Source organism: Embiotoca jacksoni, unplaced genomic scaffold, assembly GCF_022577435.1.
Source record: "Embiotoca jacksoni isolate LCO1_2020_lvr unplaced genomic scaffold, fEmbJac1.0.p SCAF_9, whole genome shotgun sequence".
NCBI classification, from domain to species: domain Eukaryota; kingdom Metazoa; phylum Chordata; class Actinopteri; family Embiotocidae; genus Embiotoca; species Embiotoca jacksoni.
Window position 1 is genome coordinate 5,929,168 of NW_027185447.1, and position 23,053 is coordinate 5,952,220.

A 23,053-nucleotide genomic window follows, 5' to 3' on the forward strand; every position below is an offset into this window, starting at 1 on the left:
TGTCTGCACCAAAAAAAAAATCTTTATTTCATAGAGCTCCTGTTCAGAAAGTAGACCCATATTTGATGTACACATTAAATGAAGACTGGGGCACCGAAACGAGAGAGATGCTAATACTGTACAGGCTGCCTCTGCTGTGCAAGGCTAGCCAGGAGGACCCCCCCTCCCCCCATCAGAAAATGAACTAAAAGTATTTTGTCATTTTTTTTTTGCAAAAGAATACAATTTGTGTAGATACAAGCAATGTTTTGCATCTGTCATCGCCTGTTTAACCCTTCAAAATGCTCTCTGCAGATGTCAACGGAAGAAAAACAAAAGAAACCTGAACACAACTTCAGTTGAAAGGATTTAAGTTATAGCAATACGCACACTATCAAGTGTACAATTTGTCAAGGTTCATTTGATTCTAATAAAATACTTTTTTTAAAACCCATATACATTTCATATATTTATCTTTTTGGGGTATAGACAAAATAGACATTTAAATCATAGAGAGAATGGGAGGATAAGGGGAAGAGAAATAAAACTACATAAGCTACGAATGGTTGTCCGCCATCTCTGAGGAGAGAGAGTGAGGGCGGAGGAAAGAGAGCAAGATAGAGAGACAGAGAGAGAAGGATAAAGAGCAAAAGAGATAGAGAGATAGAGAGAGAGAGAGAGAGAGAGAGAGAGAGAGAAACTGAGACAGAGAAAGACAGAAGGAAGTAGCAGGGAGGCAGGGAGTTAGGAGGGGATTGGCCAAGCTATACAGCGCAGTATGACACCCACTTTAGCTCATTACACACGTACAGTCGTGATCAAGGCACAGGGATCTTCTAAAAGTTATTTTTTTTCAATAAAGTTGTACAAAATAATACATTTTACAGTCTGTAGAAGAATAATAGTTCAGCAGTAAAGTAAAGACAGACATACAAAGGAGCAAGAGGTCAGGGAGGAAGGAGGAAAGATGGAGGAATGATGGAGGGAGGAATGGCAGGGAGGTGTGAGCAGGTTGTTTGACCACAAGTAAAAAAAAAAAAAAGAAAAAAGAAAGAGTCCTGTTTGTTGTCGTCATCATCTTTTTTTTATATATATATATATTCCAGGAGTATTATTTATACTTTATTTTTTTCTTAAAACAAAAGAGCACTGCCAAGAAGGTCAAAGTGCAAAATGGGAAGGTGGTGGTGGTGGTGGGGAAGGACAAAATGAGGGGGGGTGGGTGTGAAGATGGAGAGCGAGTAAAACTGAGAGGTTGGAAAAAAAAAAAGAGGAGAGAATGACAGACAGAAAGAGTAAAGATAAAGAAAGAGAGCGCACAGGGCACAATGGCACAAAAGTCTACACAGACAAAAACAGCTGTGGAGACAGTAGAACAGGATGAGAGTTCTCTTTAACTTATATGGTACTGTACTGCAGAAGGATGCTTTTTGCCGTCCATTTAAGTTCCATAAAAGTTGGCATTTTTGTTTCTTTTTTTGTTTGTTTGTTTGTTTTAAACTCGTATATCCTCCTCACATTTTTGCTCCACTACCAGCAAGGCAAAGTCAAGTGGCAAAAACAGTTCTGTGGAGAAGTCGTTGTCGTCCCTGTCAAACGTGTCCGAGCTCCATCAGAGAAATTCACATCAGTCGGCTCTGTCCTGGTTTGGTGAACCCCCCCCCAAACCACCACCCCCATGAAGTCTCACCGACACACCCGTGGGTCCGTTTAAGTCTGTGGTGACGCTGCTCCTCGGGGCTCGGCCCGTTTAAACTCAAAGCACTGTTCCTGATATATCAGCCGGCACCTCAACGAGCCCGCCACTCGTGGACACGTCAGTGCGGATTCACCCTGGGTTGTGCAGTCTAGTAAGAAGCAGGTGTGATACGTTTCTGTGTGCAAGCAGAGGCTGTGGTTGGATTCAAAGATGTCCGTAAGAGAAAGGAAGGTTTGGTGTACATGGTTCGAGTCCTGAGCACAGTGCTTTTTCTGTTTTTGTTAAAGTGTTTTGCTCATCTGTTATGATATATTTATTCTCTATTTGCAGTGATTCAACAGATATCTCTTTTCCAGTTGCACCGAAGTAGTAGCTCTCTTCGATCCCGTCAAGCGGAATCTCAGCTGCAGCTCAAACTCTCCTCGCTGCAGGAAACTCAGTCCAGACCGGGCCGCTCTGGGTTTTTAGAAAGATGAAGGTTAACGTGTATGGGGAGGATACGTGATGTCGCAGTGTGAGGAGCTCGGAGTATGGCTGAAGGTGGAGATCAGAGTCTGTTTATCCGTCAACCCCTCAAACCCATCCATCAAAATACCTCCTTCTACATCCTGTAGGGAGTTTGCATCAGGGGAAGTTCAGGGTTCAGGGTGTGTTTTTTACTGTGTGTGAGTGTGCGTGCGTGTGTGTGTGCGTGTGTGTGTGTGTGTGTGTGTGTGTATGTACGTGTGTGTGTACGTGTGTGTGTGTTGGCCTCCATTCAATCACAAGAGCTCGCACCCTTCTGTGGAAGAGGAGAGTTCAGAGCCTCAGGTTTCAGGGTCATTTCATAGTCCGATCTGGTTTTAGGTTTTTGGCCAAACACCTTTTCGTTTCCCATCACAACAGCTCGTACTGCCGCAGGTGCATCCGCTGGATGATGTCTCGACAGTCGTTAAAGACGCGGCGGATGTTTTCCGTGTCGACAGCGCAGGTGAAGTGGGGGTAACAGTAGTGCCTCCCATCCCCGCTCGCTGTGCTGATCCTCTGCAGAAGGAGAAAGTAAAACATAATAAATCATTCACTGCATATAAAACAAACTCACACAGTTGTCCAATGACTGGTTATCTCTGGTAACAATGTCTATTATAAACCAAGCAAGCACACAAATATATACAAAAAAAAGTCTCTGTCTCGCCATATTCAGCTAACAAAATGAAACTATATTTTTGTAAATTAACAAAAACCTCAGAAGAAGTAATACCGATGAACTTACCAGGAACTCATCTCTTATGAAGTACTTTGCTCTTGTAACACGTGGGTCTTCTCCAGGCTCTGGTGTTGCTGACAGAGCAGAGAGGATAATTAGACTAAACATTTGTAACATGAGCCTCTCAGGTGGAGACTATTCAAACACAAATGGATCACACAACGACCAATCTGCAGCTACATACTTATGATCTGAGTAATTATGTTGTAAAAAGTCATTTTCTATGGCATTGTGATCAGTACAAGCTCACAGGTGCTTATCAAGGAGACCTATTGTGGTAAATGACACTAAATGCACTGTCCCTCACATATCTAGGTTTTTTGGATAATGGCCCGTCAAGAGTTTGTGCTTGTATTTGCACAGCTGTTTTAATGCAGAACTACATACGGAGAAGCATCACTTGACAGTAAAAAAACACATCTCTGTATGATGCATCCCAATTAAAGCACACAAGTGTTTCTGCATGCTTAGAAAACTTAGTTTTCCTCTCTAAACTGGGACATATTTGGCACAAGTGGTGGAAAACTGGGACATCTTGGTATTTTTCCAGACCAGAGACCAGTTTACAGCTGGAACTGAGGCAGTCTGGGATGTCTGATGCTCCTATTCAAATGGTATGTTTTCCCACAAAACCTCACAATGATTTTACAGCATTCTGGAATTCTAATTTTCACATGTCCCTGGATAACAAACAAATAGTCGTCGAAGGTCAAAGTGTCTGTAAGTGGATAGAACTGTAGTAAAACTGCTCACCATCATCGGGTGTGGTGTAGCGAGCAAATTCTGGAAAGTATTCTTCGATTTTGGACTTCCCTGCCAGCACCTTATCTGCCAGCAGGTCCTGTTTATTTAGGAACAAGATGACAGAAATGGTCCGCAGCCACCTGAGGAGAACAAAACGCTCCGAATTAAGATCACATGGCGAAATATCAAACTGTGCCTGAATGTGAAGAGAGGAATGAGAATGAATCCTTGCTTGGAGTTGGCCAAAGCAAATCCAGACAGAAAGTGACAGCTCTATTAGGAACTGACATTTCGTGTGTAAAGAATTTCCAGAGAAGATTAATTATTCACAAAAGTCTATTTCATCACAACTGAAACCGGCATCACACAAGATGTAATAAATTCGGGTTGTCTGGATTCAGTACTGACGCATTACATTAAGTGACACCATGTCTGCTGAGATGTGAAACACACCGACAGACATCTTGGTTATTTCCTGCCATTCTGCAATTTTTATTTGCTTAAATGCCGCTGGATCTTGTAAATAAAAGTCAGCTCTTGATTTGATTTGGTTTGTTGCTAGGGAACCCCCGCACTTGGCTTATGTAATCATTTAAGAGAAAAAGCCGGCTGCTTCACAAAACGTTTCCCAGCCTTGACTCCAGGTGGGATTGATAACTATTATCTGTCTGCAGCTATGAAAAGCTGATGCTCTGTAAGTAAAACACAAGTTTCAGAGACACTTTTCACACCATCTTTGCAGAGTGCCAGAAATCAACAGGCGGACGTGGACAGTGTCTGTCTTCACCTGTTGTTCCAGATGTTCTTGAAGAGGTTGAGGGCCTCCTGTAAACGGTTGGTCTGATTGTCCTCCCGGATCACCATGTTGTAACTGCTACTGGCCACCACGAAGATGATGGCCGTTACATCTGAGGACGAAGGGGGATGAACAAAGATAAATCAGACACAGTGAGAGAAAATGACACGAGCCGAGTGAAACGAGAGGAAGCAGAAATAAACAGAAAGTTACCGTTAAAGCACTGAATCCATTTCCTGCGTTCATCTCTTTGACCGCCAACATCGAACATGCTGTGTGGATCAAACAAGAGACACTAGAGTAACCATGTATAATACTGCCATCATGTGGGGGAACTTAGATTATTAAACCGATTCATTTGTTTATACCCTGAACCAAGAAATCATCACATACAAGGTGAATTCACTGCTCTTTTCTTTCAGCTTTTACTTACTGGAAATTAACTTTGTCGACTTGGAATCTCGTCTCAAAGATCCCTGAAGTCAGGACTCTGCACCGCAGCAAATCCTGGTGAACACGACAGGACAATGGAACAAAAGGGCTATTAGGATCTTAAAGATAATCTACAGGATTTTGAATGCTTGCACTGCAAAATCTAAGGCGAGCTTTTCACTGAACAAAGTACTTCTACGCCGTGGACTTGTTTTCAAGAAGAGAGTGAAACACTTTATGGAAGTGGGACATAAGGCTTGTGCAGGGCAGCTTACAGGTAAAATGACAACAAAAGATTTCATAGTTTGGGCAGTTATGTTAAATCTAAATAAATGAAAATACCAGATTTTATACCAAACATGGGTGTGCACTATTAAAATTGAGCAAAAGAGTTTTTAAAGATGTCGAACAGTAATATAAAGCGTTTAAACATTTCATATGGACCCCCGTTTCAAACATACTTTCTCTTGAAATACCACGAAACTGCTACATAGTGAACAGTGGATGATATTAACTTTGTGGTTCTCCCACCTGGTCTGTTGGAGTGTAGTCACTCTGTTTCACTATGTCGATCTTGTCTAGAAAGCTGAAGAGAGAAAAAGGAGACAAAGAGGTGAGACAACAGGTACTGAGAATATAATATTGATCAGATAGTAGCTTCATATTGTTGAAAACTTCTACAAGTGCTCAGGCGGCACAGGCAGTAACAAAAAAACTAAAATGTTTGAAACATGACAGTGCACTTCTTTGAAAGGAGCTCCACCTCTTAAATAACCTGTTGCATCAAGTCAAAGGTCCACTCATATGTAACACCCCAACTAGGACATATACGAAATACACTGGTTGTTTTTTTTTTACTCGTAGGTTATATATATTTTAACGGCCGTAAACACAACATACTGAACCTAAATGAGATAGTCATTTGCTCTGCACGTGATCTTAAAGACAGAAGCTACTTATTCAACAGGCAAATGGTCTGCATTTATATCGCGCCTTTCTACCTTCACAGTCTGGGCTCGCCTGCCATTGGGAGATGTGACACCACAATTTGAGCATGCCCGTTGTTTCTTTATGGGCATGCGCCCGGGACAACAACAAAGGCAATAGCGAGTATGTAAGTAGTTGACCAGTTCAATAAATAATTAGCGACTACTGTTTTGGTATTGTTTTTACCACCAAATTAAAAATAAGCTCACCACGAATGCTCAGAATTTTCTTCTTAACGTATTTAATGTATCGGTGATGGAGATTTAAGTGCCACCTAACGGCCCGGCATGCTTGTTTGAGTGTTGGTCGTCGGTCCCTTTAGTGTTCCTGTGTGTATGGAGATAGTTTGAAAAACAGTCGTGTGGATAGATTTGTTAAATCGAGGGGGAAAATATGAGTCTTACAAATGATCGGTGCGGACAAGGTCTAAATTACGTTTAGCATCACTGGTGAACGAGTTAGCAGGGCAACGAAATGAATCAGACAAATACAAAAGAGAAAGTGTAATGGGCAAACAATATAAAGGCTTTAATCATGTGCTTCAACAGAGAAGGAGAGATGAGAGCGCACGTGAGAGGAAGAAAGAGACAGAGAATGAAAGCATCGTGGCGTCTGTCTGACATTACATTGCAGATTTCAAAAATAGCTCCCGAGCACTCTGGCCTGCAGCATGGTTACCATGGAGACCCAACCACAGGCACTATTAATAGTCTATCAGCTCCCAATCTCGTGCAGCTGAAGTAGCTCCAGAAAGAAGACAGACAGACAGATGGAGATGGAGAAAAAGGAAGACAGAGGAGGAGAAGAAGAAAAGCAGGAGCAGGATGAGTTTGGTGGTTTTTTGTGTGCTGGATGTGAGTGAGAAGAGGGAGGGAGCACCAGGCTGGACTGTACCATCTCAACCACCTGAGGGAGAATTGTGGGGGGAGAGCTTTTCCTCATGTAAACTTTAAAAAAAGACAAAACCAGTCTAAAGTTCTGAATGAAACACAGGTAATATTCACCAAGAGAGATTTTTTTTTATGGTAAAAAGTAGCTGAGGCTACAGGCTCGTGGTTGAGAAGTGAGCAGTGAAGGTATCCTCGTCAAACATCCCCCCTCCTCCTCCTCCAAACATCCTCTGATCTGTAGATGACTCAGCCTCGGCCATGTTTGCTCCCAAAAACTGCAAACTGCTGCCGTTACATGACTGCTTCATTATAACATTTCTCTACCGTTTTCACCTGCTTTTGCTTTGGAAATGATAACTGGACACAACTCTGCAAACAACTCTGAACTGTTGAAAACAAATTTCAGATACATTCATGTGATCTTAAAACAAACAAACAAAAAAACACCCTTGTGTTATGTATCATTCAAATATTTAACATCGACCACGACCAGTGACTGTTGCCTGAACTAGTTCTTGATTAGTCCTAGTTGGTCCACATTTGCTGGGATTGCTCCACACTCCCACAGATAATAACATACAGTACATTGGCAACTGACATGGAGCAAGCATGTCACTAATTTCTGTGCTATCTGTACACGGATTTTAAATGCCAGGAAAGGAAATACACAGAGGAAACTCCTGCAGTGAAAATCTTTTCCTGGTTTCACCATCTTTGCCAGAGTAAAATAACATTTTCAAGTTACAGAGGGAGGCTCAAATCATCTTTCTGAAGTCTGTTTCTTCATGGGTAGAAAGCTTGTCATGGTACCCAACAGCTGCCACTAGATGTTACTGAAGAGCCAAATCTATTACCACCTTTATGACTTCACATGAACTGTTAACTAAGAAATTAATTTGTAATATCCCAGTCAGACCAAATTGCAATTTTACCATGTAATTTTCAGACTCATCATTGCCACGTGTGAAAGAGTATTGCAATCTGTTAACAGTGAGAAGGAGGATGACAGCTGTTTCACAAAGGCACCTAATGTGCACGTTTAGTATACCAGCACTACACTTACATCTGAAAGTTGTCTTCTTAAGGTTCTTAAGGATGATATCTTTGTTAATAATAACATTAAAATAAATAAATTACAGCAATAACAGACCCTCAAATTCAGTCCCGGGTTATCGGCAGTGTATTATACATGCACTGACGTCGCCTCCGCTAATGTCACAAGACATTCTTACAGTTTTATGAATTATAATTTTAGGTGTGTGGTCTTTAGGGAAACTAAGCGGTGGTGCTACATACGGCTGCGCATTAGGAAGAGTATGGCAATACGATACGCATCACAATACAAGGGTTATGAGGCAATATGTTGCATTATTTTGCTATACTGCAGACAAGGCAATATATCACATATCTTAAATTTAAGTGGAGGAGAGTTGTCATAGTATACGCTACTTTCTGTCTCAGTTTATGTTGTTATGTTGTAGTAGAAGAGTCAAGCGGCTGAAAACACAGATATCTAACAGGTTTAAACACAACACAGAATGAGCCACTGTCATCCGTGAATCTTTACGCATAAAACTATTAATTAAAAATCAATGTGGTGTGTTTGAGAATCAATATAGTAGCGTAAAACATAATATTGCAATAATCAAGATTCTACATTAAGATTCGTATTGACTGGCTGGACTTATATGATCAGGCAGCATTGATCACCTCTGCTGACCTTGTGGTCCTCTGCTGTCTGTGTTCCTCCTATATCACAGGGTGTAATCCAGGCCACTTTCAGGAAATAAGGCTAAAATGCACAATTTTATGGATTTACAGAACGAAAACAATGCTGACATGTGACAGCCAGATGATTCTTATGAATGGAGAACTCGGCTTGTGTGTCCTTAAATGACATGAAGACTCAAATAGATAAAGTCACAGGGATCCCAATGAGCGTTACTCCCCCTGATATCATGCCAATCACAACTAATCAGTTCTTAAAATATCAGATTGAAAAAAAGACCTCCTATCAAACACCAAATACATAAACATATTGCATATTCTCTATATCTGTGAATGCGAACCTTCATCCAGCCAATAACTGACCCATGTAACTGGTCCTCAGAAGTATCTCATGATGCACATGCAGCTGAACATGCAAGTATTTTAGCACCACAGAACCACGAGGAAACCCCAGGCACAAACCAAATAAAAAACATGTTATGTTAAGTTAGTGTTCTGTAAATGTTTAACAATGAGGATTGTTTATTTAATATTATATTTATTTCTTTTCTTTCTTGCTGGTCTCTGCTGTTCCTTTATTGTCTTTAATTCTGTGTCTTCCGTATGTTTTATAGCTACACATTTTAATTGTGTGTTCAGAAACTTCTAGATAATTATCTTTGCACCCTGGTCTGGAGAAACGTAATCTCGTTCCACTGTACGTGTATTAATATGGATATTAATGACAAATAAATGAACCTTTAGCCTTGACTGTCAGAAAAGGAATCTTGTCTTACTGAAGTTCTTAACATGGAAATATAATTGAGGCGGTTAAAACGGTAGGGTTTCCCAGTATTTGTAATGTTGCCGGTTTAATCCCCGGCTCGCGATAGTAGGTGAGCACCTTGCAGGGCGCAGTCCTGTTGCCATTGGTGTGTTAATAGGAGGCAAATTGTGAAGAACTTTGAGACCACTTTGGTGAAAAAGCAATGTAGAAGTAGAGACTATTTAAAAAAAACAACTCATACTGTAAATCTTTTAAATTGAATATACTTTAAAAAAAAAAAACAAACAGGAGGAAGCTTGAGGTTAAAAAGTATTTCGCAAGTCTCGAGCCACAATACCACAAATATTTAGCTGCAGTTAAACCGTTTTCTTAACTCATTATTATGACAAGTAGTGTTATAATGTACTAGTTAATCAGTAATAAATCAACTGCACACATAAATCCGATATTATTGCAAATTTAATCAATACCACCTTCACAGTCAATAAATAGGAAATACTATTATTGCCTTTTTTTCATCCAATAATTGTATCCACTGCTGTATGTTCTGTAAATTAACATTTTGTTCATTTAGATGTCTTACTTTGATATTTTCTTCGCTGGCTGTAGAGTATGCTCTGATCCATGTATTCTTGCAATTGTAAAGTGTACTGGGACCATGTGGCTTGGTGATTTTACACAGTAAGGTAGCGCTGATGAAAACTAGTGCACCTCGGTGTAAAAGTCACATCACCATGAAGTGAGGCTGATGGAGAGTCACTTACTATTGTGCACAGTCGATTAGCTGGTACTCGTTGGATCTCTCGTAGCACGCCCGAACCCCCTCGTCCTGCCACAGTGTCTTCGCATGGTCGTAAAACTCCTAAGGAGGGACGAGGAAACAGAAAAAAAAAAAAAATAAGAGGCAGAAGACAGAACAGGAGAAAACTGATGGAGAGACATAAAAGAGTTACATATTCATTCCTGCTGCTGGACATATCTACTGACTATCTGACACACTGGTCACAAAGTTGTTTATGATGAAATTACAGAACACAAACTGTTCTGTCTCATGGAAGTTTAAATGCCAGATTAAACCAACAGCTGATATAAGTGCAGTGAATCAAAGATGCAAAGTGTTCCTACAAGCAGGAGATATTCTGTATCTTTACTATGCGTATTACACTAAATATGACCCAGGAAAGAAAAGAGGACAGGGTTGTCTGTCGTCCATGATGTGTCTGAGGGCACCGGGTGCTCAACGCCTTTGTTGACACCACATGCAGTGTACGTTGTGCCTGGGCGATGCCTGCGTACATGTCTGTAAAGGTAAATAGGGGTGTGGGCAAAGAGAGGCACCTCGACACTGGGACATGGTAACGATTCAGTACTTGACTTCTTTTTGCTTTCCTTATGCGGAGAGAACGACAGGTGTCCCTCTGCAGATTTAATTTATAATAGGAAATGGAAAGTAAAAAAAAAACAACAACAAAGGAACAAAAGTGGTACACACTGGCTTGTTCCAAAAGTGAAACAACATGCCACATAGTCAACAACACAGGATCATCAGAAAGACACAGTTGCAACCATGGAGTCCAAACTCCACCTTCTTTATAAATGCACATCTATATACTGTACTTAGCCCATGTTTTAAAATGGATCTTTCAGTCCTCTCTTAGGAGGAAGGCTCTCTAATGGCTAGATATTCAGACATTTCGATAAGTACACCAATAAAATACAGTTTCTTGTTTTTTTTCGATTGTAGAGGCTTGTGTTAACTAGACTACAGACATCAATACATTTTTCCATCACTGGTAATAGGGAAGTATCTCTGTTAAGTAGCAGAGGTGACTGCTTATAGTTGAAAGCAACCCGTTTGTGATTCTTTTTTCCATCTGCCAATCCTGACAAGTGTGCTGAGCAATATGACAAAACACCTCATCTCCGTTCTCGATATACCTGCTCACTGAAGCTTTGCCCTGCGTAACAACATGAATAGTATCTGGCGATGTCATTTTTTCTGGTTCTGACAGCCACGTGTTTCCAGCTCTTTTCCGTGCTTCACTAGCTTCATGAACGGGGTCTATTTTTCCTCACTGGCTTGCATTTTCACTTGCAAATGTAAATGTAAATGCCTGTAATTACTGACAGATTTTTCAACTATGCATTTCCTTTAGTCCTGACTTTATCTTAACACATATATCAGCCAGGGAGCACAGGCTCCCTTTTTTTGTAATTTAAATAAATGTAATGTAAATGTAAATTTGTAATGTAAATGTAATGTACATTTTTGTAGTGTAATGACAGCAGCTGTGCTGTTATATACCGACATTTAAAATAAGACATTAAAGTTTGCCCCTTACTACTGGTATTGGTGGTTTCTAGTAATGACAGTATGACGCTTAGAAAATACGACAACCGCCCAACTCTATTCGGTAGATTTATCAATAATGATTATTAGTTGTAGACTTAAAAGCAAGTATCAGATATGTTGATGTAATGATGCAGATAAAGTATAAACCAACTAAAGTGACTCGGCAGCGTGTTTATTTATGTGCAGACCAATCATGCAACTTTTTGCTTCTAGAGCGGGAAATACAGTCGCGTTTCTGTTTCACACTGATACAACTTGTTTGTTCAATTATATAGTTTTATATATAAATATATATATATAGTTTTATATATATAGACATATACTATTTGTGTAATGATATGCTGAAAGTAATCCATTGCTTTGTAAAGCATAGCAGGATAGTTACTGTCAAGTGCACAGTCATTGGAAGACACCAAAGTGCTGCTGTGATGATACATTTGTCAAACATGAACATCTTCATTTACACTGCAAACAAAGAACTTTGTCTTTTGTTCCAGGTTCAATAAACTCAGCAGCACATAAAGGTTTCTGAACAGACACAAAGCTCAAGTTTCAGTTATCAACAGAAATTTCCATTAATGCATTTCACTAATCAGTGCAGCCCTTAAATTATCATATAATGTCCAATAAAATATGAAATCACATTAGCAAGCAATATCTTTTTCCTTCAGGTAGACCAATAAACGGCCCGTTTCTACCCGTGAACGGTGAAGTACATAAATGTTACTGAGCTCACAGAGACGTTTGAATTTTAGTTAAATTCTGCTTCACACAAGGCTTGACATTGTCATTGTTTTAGCCCAGACAAAATACTGTTCATTTAAGTTTGTAGCAAACAGATCATCTGACTTTGTACATCAAAAATAAAAAAAAATAAAAATCAACAACAGGTTGCACTGAGCATGACTATTATGCTGATTGTAATCTATTTTTAACAAAATATAAAAGAATAATCCATAAGAATAAATCAATTGTAAAAAAAACCTGGGCTTTCACTTCACTGACTGAGATCTTTCAATTGTTTTTCAGGTACGTTCGATGGTTTAGTTTAAAGTTGAATCATTTGGTATTTAATGGATCTATAATGTTCTGTGTTGCAATTCACCGGTTAACAAAACCCCTGAATGCAAGACGCATAATCAGAACAGACCACACACGATTTACGATCACAATTATTACGAAATCCAAGCTCTTCTCCCTGCTGAATTAACACCAGTAACTTCCTGAAAAGTGAGATGCTCATCCAAAATAAAACTTTAAATATCTGAACTGTTCGGCAATGACATCACTGTTGAACCGAAATTAATACTATCTGCATTTCTTGCAATTGATTGCTGTTTTAATCCTGGTTGAGTTTCCATTTCCAGATAAATTAACAATGTGTGAGTGTGCCATCATTACTTCCAGTCAGGACTGCGACACGCACGCACACAGACACAGACCACAGACACAGACCACAGACACACACACGCCGTTGGAAGGCAGAATACACTTTCGCCATCCTGTTTTATAACTTGGAAACTATGCCGTGCTCGTCATAAACAAATCAACCAACCCAACAAGTGAAGCCAAACAGCGAACGTAAACAAATAATTTCTTCCCAATAGCTCAGCATGAGTGGAATTCATTAGGCAGCCGGGGGATTAAGTGGTTAAAGAGCGCATCCCGTATGTGAAAACTCAGATTTGATTCCTGTAACCGCCATGTGTCTAAATTAATTGTTGCTGAGTAAGACGGCCATTTGCCGTCTGCTCATTAACTATAAATCACTCAGGATAAGAGAGTGAGCTCAACGGAAACCATGTCAATAAATAAATTAATAAATCAATGTGTCTGGTGAAGATGGTCATTTGACTCCAACACAGCTGCCTCTCCTCTTTCTATATTTTCCTCAATGGGTTATTATCACCCATGATATTATAAAAAAGTCAACTGGCGTCTTCAAATGTTTTGTTTTATTTGATCAACAGTCCAGTTTGATGAATAAAAGCATCAAAAGCTCACGTGAGACGCTGAAACCAGCAACCAAATGTAAAACGTCTAATTAATTACCAGAATCTGAGCCAGTTCATCTTCTGATGATTAACTAATCAGTTCTACACCTGTTCACCGCTGCTGCTTCAAAATGCCGCTAAACCTGGAAAATGTGTCTTTGATTTAAATGTCGACGGCCTTCTAGTGAGAGAATGAACCCTTGTCATCATGCATCATCCCTTACATGTAAAAAACAAAAACAACTCTTGTCATCATGCATTTCTCCATGGCAGCAAACTCATCATGTGTTTACACACAGACCGCTCATTTATAATCAGTTATGCACTCTGAGAAAATAAAATATTTAGTCTTATTCCCTGGATATAATGCTTTCTCTAACCCCCCTTGATTCCCAGTAACTGTCACATTGCACTGATTAACCAACCGAACTGAGCAGCCAGGATTTCTCAGATACGACATGTGACATGATCGATCCCCGTGAGGAGGTCGGAATGTGGCAGCTTAAAAACAGAGGGCTCGAAGCATCAAGTGTTTTGCTCAAGGACACTTCAGCCGGCTCGATGCACTGTAAAATATAATTTAATGGAATCAACCCATCTTTTCTAGTGAACTTAATGAAAATGTAGAAGTTTATTTCTGGTTAATTCAACTTAAAATCATGTTCTTAAAAACAAAACTAGCATATTAGCAAACGTCTCAGAGTTCAAACTCTCCAGAGACTCTTCTTTCTGGTAGTTTGAAGGAAGCAGACATGATGGAAACTTGAATTATGAAGTTAAACAAACAAATAATTAACAGTGTGTTACTTTGACAACTTTGTTGAAGGTCACCATCTACGACTGTTTAGAAAGAAACAAGAGTCTTTCAGTGCCTAATGTCCCCCATAATCACCAACATATATTAAACTCAAGCAGTTGCACTAATCGGCGTTAATTAGCAGGCGAGTCAAAATACTCATTTTACCACAACACAGGGACGCTGAATATGATCTCTGTAACTGCTTTTACGTTTTTGAAAATCAATTTCTTAACAACAGTGTGAACCTTAAAAATTCAAATCAGTTTGTTTGAATAAATCATTCAAACAAAAACAGACGGTGTGAAAGCCTCCATTTAAAGGCAGAGTGAATTATTGAATTAAGCCCAGTCCCACAGGTATTTGTGGATAAAAAGTGACACTCTGAGGTTTAGTCTCTTGGCATGGACAATTAGTTAATGACAATGTCCTGCTGAGAATATTAAAGCCACACAGACATTACCCACCGGGTCATTGGTAGTCCTCAGTGTCGGTGACACAGTCAGTGCCTGTGTCAAGGGATTATCACCTGGGATGTTGAGACTATTGCCTGACATCATCTACAGAAACACACACCCGGTTGCAAATGTATTCTACCAGCAACAGCAGCTGAGTATAAACAGGGCATGAGATGGTAAGACAAGTTATTAAACCAACCTTAAATTTACCATCTAGCCCACATTTTGGGTCTATTGTACAACTGTAAGTGCAGTAGATGAGAATTTAATCACATGGTGGTAATAATGAATGGTAAAGCTGCTGAGGCCAACAAAGTTTTTTTTGGTCATATTTTACGACAGAATTAGCAGTGAAACAAAAACAACAAATCCCTTGAATCACTTACATTAAATGATGACACTGAACTATCGCAACGGGAACCACTGGGTTCAAAATATGTAAAAATGAAGTTGGGGAATCACTGTTGTCTTAAACAGCAAGTCTGACGATTACCTCGGCAGAAACAACCCAGACAGTAAAAACATTTTCCTTTAAAACTGCTGCAAAGAAAAATACTTCCAAGTGTGGGTGTGTGATATTGAACTACTCACATATGGAAACTCAAAGTCCTTCTGGTTGACGAGGTTGAGGATGTATTCGATCCGGTACTGGTTCTGTGGACATGCCAACTGCACCGGCGGTGTCAGGGTGCTCATAGCTGTTACTATGGTCTGTGACAAACACACACCCAAACTAAATACACTGAAGTGTCTGTGACACAAACACAGCAGATGAACATGATTTCTGTATATGGAAGACTACAGGGCTGCTATCCACATCTCACTTGTCTGACATGAACACAGCCACTTACCTCAATAGCCTCTTTAATATTATTCTTGATGTCCTGGATTTTTTGCTTTTTCTCTCTGAAACAGACACAGAGGTTCAGAGACATCACGTTAGGGATCATCGGTGTGCAGCCTCGACATATTACAGACATAAGTATCTTGACACCAAAAATATAATCAACATACATATAGAAAGAAATACAGTTTGACTGAGATTCTCTGCCTTTCTTCTTCAAACCCAGACACACATTATGGAAAAATAACTGATAACATCCTCAGGGGTGAAGAGTGAAATGCAATTCATAATTTCCTTTTCGGTGTAACACACCTTTAATTTAATAATTTTATGTGCTAGTGTTTTCTTCTGTACGCAGTGTTAGCTATTATGCAGATTTTTTTTTAAAGTAGGAAACATTCATGCAAGTGATCGCTTAATTTTCCAACTGAGCCAAACAGCATCAACTGGAAGTGGACAAAAAACATCGAAAATCATACAAAAAAGCATGACTGTAAAATGCAACTGCACCAAGTTTGAAATTGTCCAATAATACTCCACTGAAATATTCGGCCAATGTCAGGTTTATACAAACACCAATTGCCATCCGGTGAGTCGCTCTAGGATCAAACAGGGGAAACAAAAATCTGTCCACTGGCTTTTTCATCCAGTGCAGGAAACCAGCGATCATCTATTCTGTTAATAATAGTTAAGCTTAGCTATCAACTATTGTTTTAATAGAGTAAAACAAACGTAGAGAGAATGATTTCCATGCTACCATGACAGGGTGCACCACAGTGCACTGCATTAAGTTTGTTTTCGATCTGGAAGGGTAAACAGACCTTCATTGGCACGCGTGGTAGAGAAACGCTGTCTGTCTGCTGTGAAGGAGCGCTGTGTGTACAAGACACGTGGACTGTCTGTGACAGAAATGTTTCTAATAAAGGCAACCAGAGAGCCAGTGAGTCTCTCCTTCACCTTGAGCCTGCCGGGACAACAACGCATTGTGTTTACAATAGTTCCATGTCAGTGACAAAGGGCGAGATGAGCCTCTCTTGTTCTGTGCAACCAGCGATACTGCTGCATGTGATTTGGCCACTCAGATATCTGACATTCAACATTTGCTCTCTGGCTGATGAATCCAAAAGGTGAATATGCAAAACAAGATGATTAATGTTACAAATAATAGAAAACGTTTCTTCTACAAATCTGGCTCGGTCTTAAACCATAATTAATGGTTACATTCCGACCGAAATATTTTTTGCTGACAAGCCAAAGCCATGACATCACATCTGGGATAACCACTGCTCCACTAGCTGCAGTAACTCAGTGCAATCTCATTTAGCATTTCTGTTACGAATCTTTGTTAAAAAAAGAAAAGAAAAAAAGGTGAAGCATGTTCCCCGAGATTTCTTTCCATATTCTCAAACAAACCACCTGCGAGGTCACTGCGCACCAAGAAACAGAGGAAACAGCAGGAGAAAGAGAGGAAAGAGGGGTAAGATGGAGTTTATTGGGTTAGGAAGGAGATTGAGAAGGCCCTGTTTACATTTTCAACCTGATAGTCATTAAAAATCACATGGTTGTGTGTGCACACTCTCTAGTCCTGAGAGTGCGACTGCTCTATCATGTGGTCAGATAGAGAGGGGAAGGCACGAAAACACAACACAATGGTGATGATGTCTAGTGTTACGTTAAGGTGAATAAATGCAGACAACAAACGGGTGAAAAGCAAGTGATAGCGACTTTAAAGATGGGTGTGAACTCAATATCACAATAATTCAAACATTTCAATACCAGTATTGATACCTTGATCTTGATAGCGTTTCCTGAATGATACCAATTTTATAAAATAAATTTTAAGAAAAAGAAAATTACATTTCCCATTGCAGTACAAATTTTTTGTTTCCATGCAGTTTAGAGGGGGAGAGTGCAGATTATTTTCTGTTACTACAATTTACAGTTCCCCCCTAAAACAACTCACATGCAAGCTCGTTGCAGACGCTAAAAACCCGGCTGTGCACAAAGAATCCGGCGTTACTGCAGTTCACACAACTCGTTTGAAACGGAGGGATAGTATCTTCATGGGCCCCAAGTAGATGTCTGGAAAAAGCTGATAAGATTTACTCCTCTGTAGTAAAAGTTATACATTTTAAAGAGAAAACTACCTTGTCTGGATGTAGCCTCAGTATCGAAATTTGTTATTAAACAAGGCACTTTTTGATTCTAGGTAATATCGAAGCCGTTCAGTTGGTTGCATAAAAGTATCGAGGTTCGCTTTCCAGCCGTACCCATGAGTGTATAAATAATGACACGGCAGCATTAGGCACTGCTGGATGAATTCATGATTGTGGCTGTGACTAAACATTGGTAATTAATGTATCCATTTTTTCCTTTTTTAATTAAGTTATGAATCATACCATCAATAAAACATGAAAAATAGTGAAAAATACCAATCACATTATTACAAAGCATTTAAAATGGGTCAAATTACTGATTCCAGAGCTAAAAGCCTAAAAATTTACAAAGATTAAAAAATAAATAATATAAAAGTGATTGAATGTGATTAAATGACTCTTGCATGTGAAAGGGATTTTTTTACAGTCCCAGAGAATTACCAGCAGACTGGAGTTCCTGTCAGCTGTGTGGGGCCGGTTCTCGTCTTTCAGCTCATTGTGTTATCGCCACAAAATTTGCTGGTCAGATTCAGCTTTTCGGTTTAATCACAGCTTTTTCCCCCCCAAAAACAGAAAAATGTCCCACATGTCTTAGTTGTTGACCACTTCACGGCTACAGTGATGAGGCTGGCAGTAACATGCCTTGCCCAAGGGCAGCTCAGTCACGATTGTTCAAAGAATATGGAGCGCTGAGTCAGCTATTCATTCATTTTCCAAATCAATTGGAACCGGCACTCTTCCGGTCACAAGCCAATTATTCTGACCGTAACATGTTACCACAACACTCAATCCATTCACCCCAAATCCTTCATCACAGGCGTTATTGAACCCTTCAAGTCCTTAATCAGCATATTTATGTGCTGCCTGAGGACCCAGACTCATTAAAACATATTACTATGCTCGTCATGTGAAGACCCACAAGCGACTGGCCTGCAAGATTGTTGTTCTGACTTGAACAGCTCTTCATAAACAAAGTAGATTAATTGTCACACGTTGACACCTGACCACACACACTCAGTCAGTCAAAAACGTACATATGGAGAAACGTATGTGGAAGAACAGTGTGGAAACAAAGGAGCCTTACAAGGCTTCGTAAACAAAACAATCAACCTCATAATCCAAGTAATGTCACATATAGGTGATTTCAGTGATGAGGTGTGCACTTTGTTCATGATACCCACCCATACACGCAATGGCAGACGCATATATCACACACACACTCACACACACATCAGTGTTGTGGAGTCACGCGCTGGGTCATATGCTCCCGTCTGCCTTAGGTGGTGATTTTCTAGTCTAACCTTGCAAAGACGGCTACATCCGCACGATTGAAGATAAAATGAGCATCAAGATTTTTTTTTTTGGCTTAGACTTGAGATCACGATTCCCTCTCACGATTTTTCCCCCCAATATAAATGTTGAGTGCACCCATCACTCAATAATAAAACTTCAAATCCAGGTTTGACAGAAATCAAACGGTACAACTTATTATCATTGATGAACTTGACAAGAACACCAATTATTTTGCTAAATCATTACGATGTCTGGTAGTTTTCCTTGTAGCTGTGAGCGGTCCAGCAAGGTGCATCAACTTTGGACAACAAAAAGGGAGCGCTCTTGTTTTTCGCTGAAATGCAGAACATTTGCAAAACCTTTGAAAACTTTTTTTTTTTTCTTTCTGTCTCTCTCTGACCAAGTTTAGTTTGCTTACTGCTGGTTTCTGCTGTTCTGCACCAGGTGGTGGAATGCAGCATTGTTATTGGCTTAAGAAAAGAGTGGGAGCACTCGTTTTTAATGCAGCGGATGTCCCAAATGAAAATGTGTCCGAATTGTTGCCGTTTAGAAACGAGATTGTACAGGGGTATGAATCGAAATTGTGATTTTGATACGATTAATTGTACAGATCTGTTCCATCCATCCATCCATCCATACATGCCAAATCACTGTCACAAAGAAACACACACACACTGATAAAACGTTCCTTTTTCCTTCCTGTAAGAAGCACAACTTAAGGATGTGACTTGGAAACCAGAAATAAAATGAGAGCAGAAGAGGTTTGAATCTTTGATAAGAGATAATTTAGAGTTGCTTGTCCATGAAAAATGAAAGTCTAAAAACAGTCTAATCAAGTTTTTTTTTTTTTAAGAATTCAAGAGGCTCATTTTGCTGTGTTTGGGTAACCGGATTGGTGCTGAAACAATATGGTCCAGAAAGTTTAGATAAACACATGGAAGCATTACGAAAATACAATTCTCACTTCCCACAATATATCTTTGCAAAGAGGGTCTGCTATGCTGATTTTCCTGAGAAGCTTACACTATGTTACATTATGTATTTTATATGTTACATCGTGCCTATTCCTTTCTACGCCTCATGATCATTTACTTACTAAATACACTTTGTTGTCTTCACTAACTTAAACTGACAATTATTACTTGCATTCAGGTGAATGCAATTCTCCTAAGAGCAGCAGTAAAGGTTACTAGAATACTCTTCACTTCATCCTCTCTTTCTAAGTGTCTAGAAGAATCTACTGTGGCCGCAAAAAAGGCCTTCTCTAAAGGTAGAGTTTGGTTTGTCCTTTATGGGCACATGTCGGTGCAACATGAAGGACTCGGTGAATGAGAGCCCACTCCCAATGTAGAGCTCATTTAAAGGTAACGGAAATACAAAGATTCTTAGTTTCACACGTTTATATCAGAATGAAAACATAATTATGAATATTATATTTGATTTCTGCGAATAGATCCCCCATCTTCTACACACTGGTCGTTTAGGCAGGTGTTTTTGTTACACCACCCTGGTTCTGTTGTTATGATGTGGGTCTTTGATTATATTGATGAACATACTGTAAACCTGTGCATTTTTTTCCCAGGTTATCTGTAAGTGAAATGTTACAGCTCTTACTGTCAAAGTATTCATCACAGAAGATGCACAAAGAAACACATTACTTGGGCTTTTTAGGGCCGCTTCAGTGAGATGAACACGTCAATTTCAGATATATGAAAATGATGAGAATTGACAAATGTATTGTTAAACTGGTCTCTGTGAGGGTCTGAGGAAGAGCACGTTCTGACTGGACTCGAGTTTTTCCAAAAGACAAGCCAACAGGGTGGAGCACTTAGCAGATACCGCTCATCCTCCGCCACTTCTGTTCCTTTACTCATATCATACTCACTCTGCATTGAAGCCATTGACATGTAGGATCCTCATCTGTTTCACTATGGTGCTCTTTCCTGACTCTCCAGCCCCTGAAAGAGAGAAAGAAATATTTACACGCAGTGCTGGGATATAGAAACAGGTTTGTCTGAAGGATAAATGCAGTAAAAAAAGATAAAAGCTGCTCTATGGAAACTTTTCAATGGACAAAAAACAAATTCATACGCAACTGTGACTTTTTGGGAGGAGAAAACTGGAGACAGAGGCAAGGACAGTGCTGCATGTCATGGCTGAAATAATAAACCGGATTATTCCACTAGATACCGTGATCACAATTACAACACTAGATTTTTAGATGTAATGATGACTGCCTCCAGACGTTTTCCATAAAAACAAAGTTTAAACATTTCCTTTCAAAGTGGTGCTTGTGTTTAACACAATACAAACACACTAAGTTTGGCATGTTGGACCAAGCAGAAAAACACCACCAACATAATTCATTCTTGTCTTTGATCGTTATACGACTGATTTTGAGACGTATATTTCAATGTGCGGTTTCCAAACGACTTTCCGACACCAGTTGAAATTTGCATAATAATGTAAGATCTTGTGTGCGATCGTACAGTCAATACTTCATCTCGGACCATTTAACAAACTACAAATTCCCCTCTGCAAATATCTGAATTCCCCTCCCACTGCTGCTGCTAACACCCCTCTTCTAACACACATCTAGTTCAGAGGCTCGTTATACGTCTGTATGTCCTGTGGATAAAATGTGGTGACAGGGTGCACACACAAGTAAGAAGAACATGTGATCATGACCTGTTACACAGCCCTGTGCAAAGGTTTTATACACCTCACATATTCAGTTTCCACCATGCTGTAACCACAGAGACTTCAGAGCTGGACCAGAGTCATTCTGCAGCATCGCAACCAACGAACGAACGAACGCACGAACGCACGCACGCACTCATACAGTCAGTCAGTCAGTCAGTCTGGGATCACATGACGAGACAGAAGACACTGAATCCACAGAGGAACTGGGGCGAGCTCTGCAAGATGCTGAACGACCTGCCTGCCAAGCACCTTGAAAAAACTGGGCTCGAGTGAACCGAGGAGAACTCGCTGCGCGGTTTTAAAAAGGCAAAAAAGTGCTCAAACCAAATACTTCATTAATTTTGGCATTTTCTGTTTACTTCATCAAATTAGTTGATCATTTACAAAACTTACTTGAAACTTGCTGCTCAATACTGTACAGAGCACGGTCTGTGTGTCATGGACTTTTGTTTGCCAACAAACTGAAAGTGGTAGCATATAGCGTCGCCAGGCAGCGAGCTGCACTCTGCCGGTCTGTGGATGGACGGTCGGCTTCTGCTGTGAGAATGAAACTCGCAGCTCTCGCTCTGTCATGTCAAACCTGCAGTGTGCACGACTTCATGTCGAGTGAGCAAGTTAACGTTCAATGTTTACAAGTTGCAGCTCTTTTGCACTGCCTCAATACCGCTCCTGTCTCAGGCCTTTCTTTTCCCCATTAAGCCGTCTCATACTCTTTATCTAAATATGACTTTTACATTGGAGTGAGGATCGGGAATTCATGGCTTTATCTGAATGAAATGAATTTCTTTACTTGAGCAACAGATTACAACATTTTGTACATGAAGTCAAAAAGCTTAAAAATGCGTCAATCAATTAAACACAGTGTCTCCTGAGTGAAGGTAATGAGACCAGATCTTCACTAACAATAATACTGTCTTAATATTTTTGCTCTGCACAATAATCTAATAACTGTTCTAATTTGAATCTTACACATTTTTAAGATGTCCAACAATTTAAGGAAGAGAATGCAGTGTTTGAATTAACGTCAAATGTGCTCCATTTTAGGGCAGTATTGAATATTTTGAGCTGGAAAATTGTCTCAATATGTGACTCAGGGAGATGTTTGGATGGACGTACTTTGTTTTCTGTTCCTTTCACTTTGATAACTTTGAAAATAAGTTATTGTAAAATGCAGTTAAAAGCAGTCGAA

The 23,053-nt window shown here is 39.8% G+C and overlaps 1 protein-coding gene across 1 annotated transcript in view; it reads right to left on the reverse strand.

The window, feature by feature from the left end:
* The window catches only part of gnas (GNAS complex locus), a 27,196-nt gene continuing 4,143 nt past the window's right edge, over positions 1 to 23,053 (reverse strand). Inside the window, exons 2-12 of the mRNA XM_069140930.1 lie at positions 21,047 to 21,119; positions 15,720 to 15,774; positions 15,460 to 15,579; positions 10,032 to 10,129; positions 5,428 to 5,482; positions 4,898 to 4,971; positions 4,678 to 4,736; positions 4,456 to 4,576; positions 3,678 to 3,808; positions 2,931 to 2,998; positions 1 to 2,701 (exon numbers count right to left, since the gene is read on the reverse strand). Coding sequence (XP_068997031.1) covers positions 2,555 to 2,701; positions 2,931 to 2,998; positions 3,678 to 3,808; positions 4,456 to 4,576; positions 4,678 to 4,736; positions 4,898 to 4,971; positions 5,428 to 5,482; positions 10,032 to 10,129; positions 15,460 to 15,579; positions 15,720 to 15,774; positions 21,047 to 21,119 — 1,001 coding nt within the window. The 3' untranslated portion in view covers positions 1 to 2,554. The remainder of the gene's footprint in view (positions 2,702 to 2,930; positions 2,999 to 3,677; positions 3,809 to 4,455; positions 4,577 to 4,677; positions 4,737 to 4,897; positions 4,972 to 5,427; positions 5,483 to 10,031; positions 10,130 to 15,459; positions 15,580 to 15,719; positions 15,775 to 21,046; positions 21,120 to 23,053) is intronic.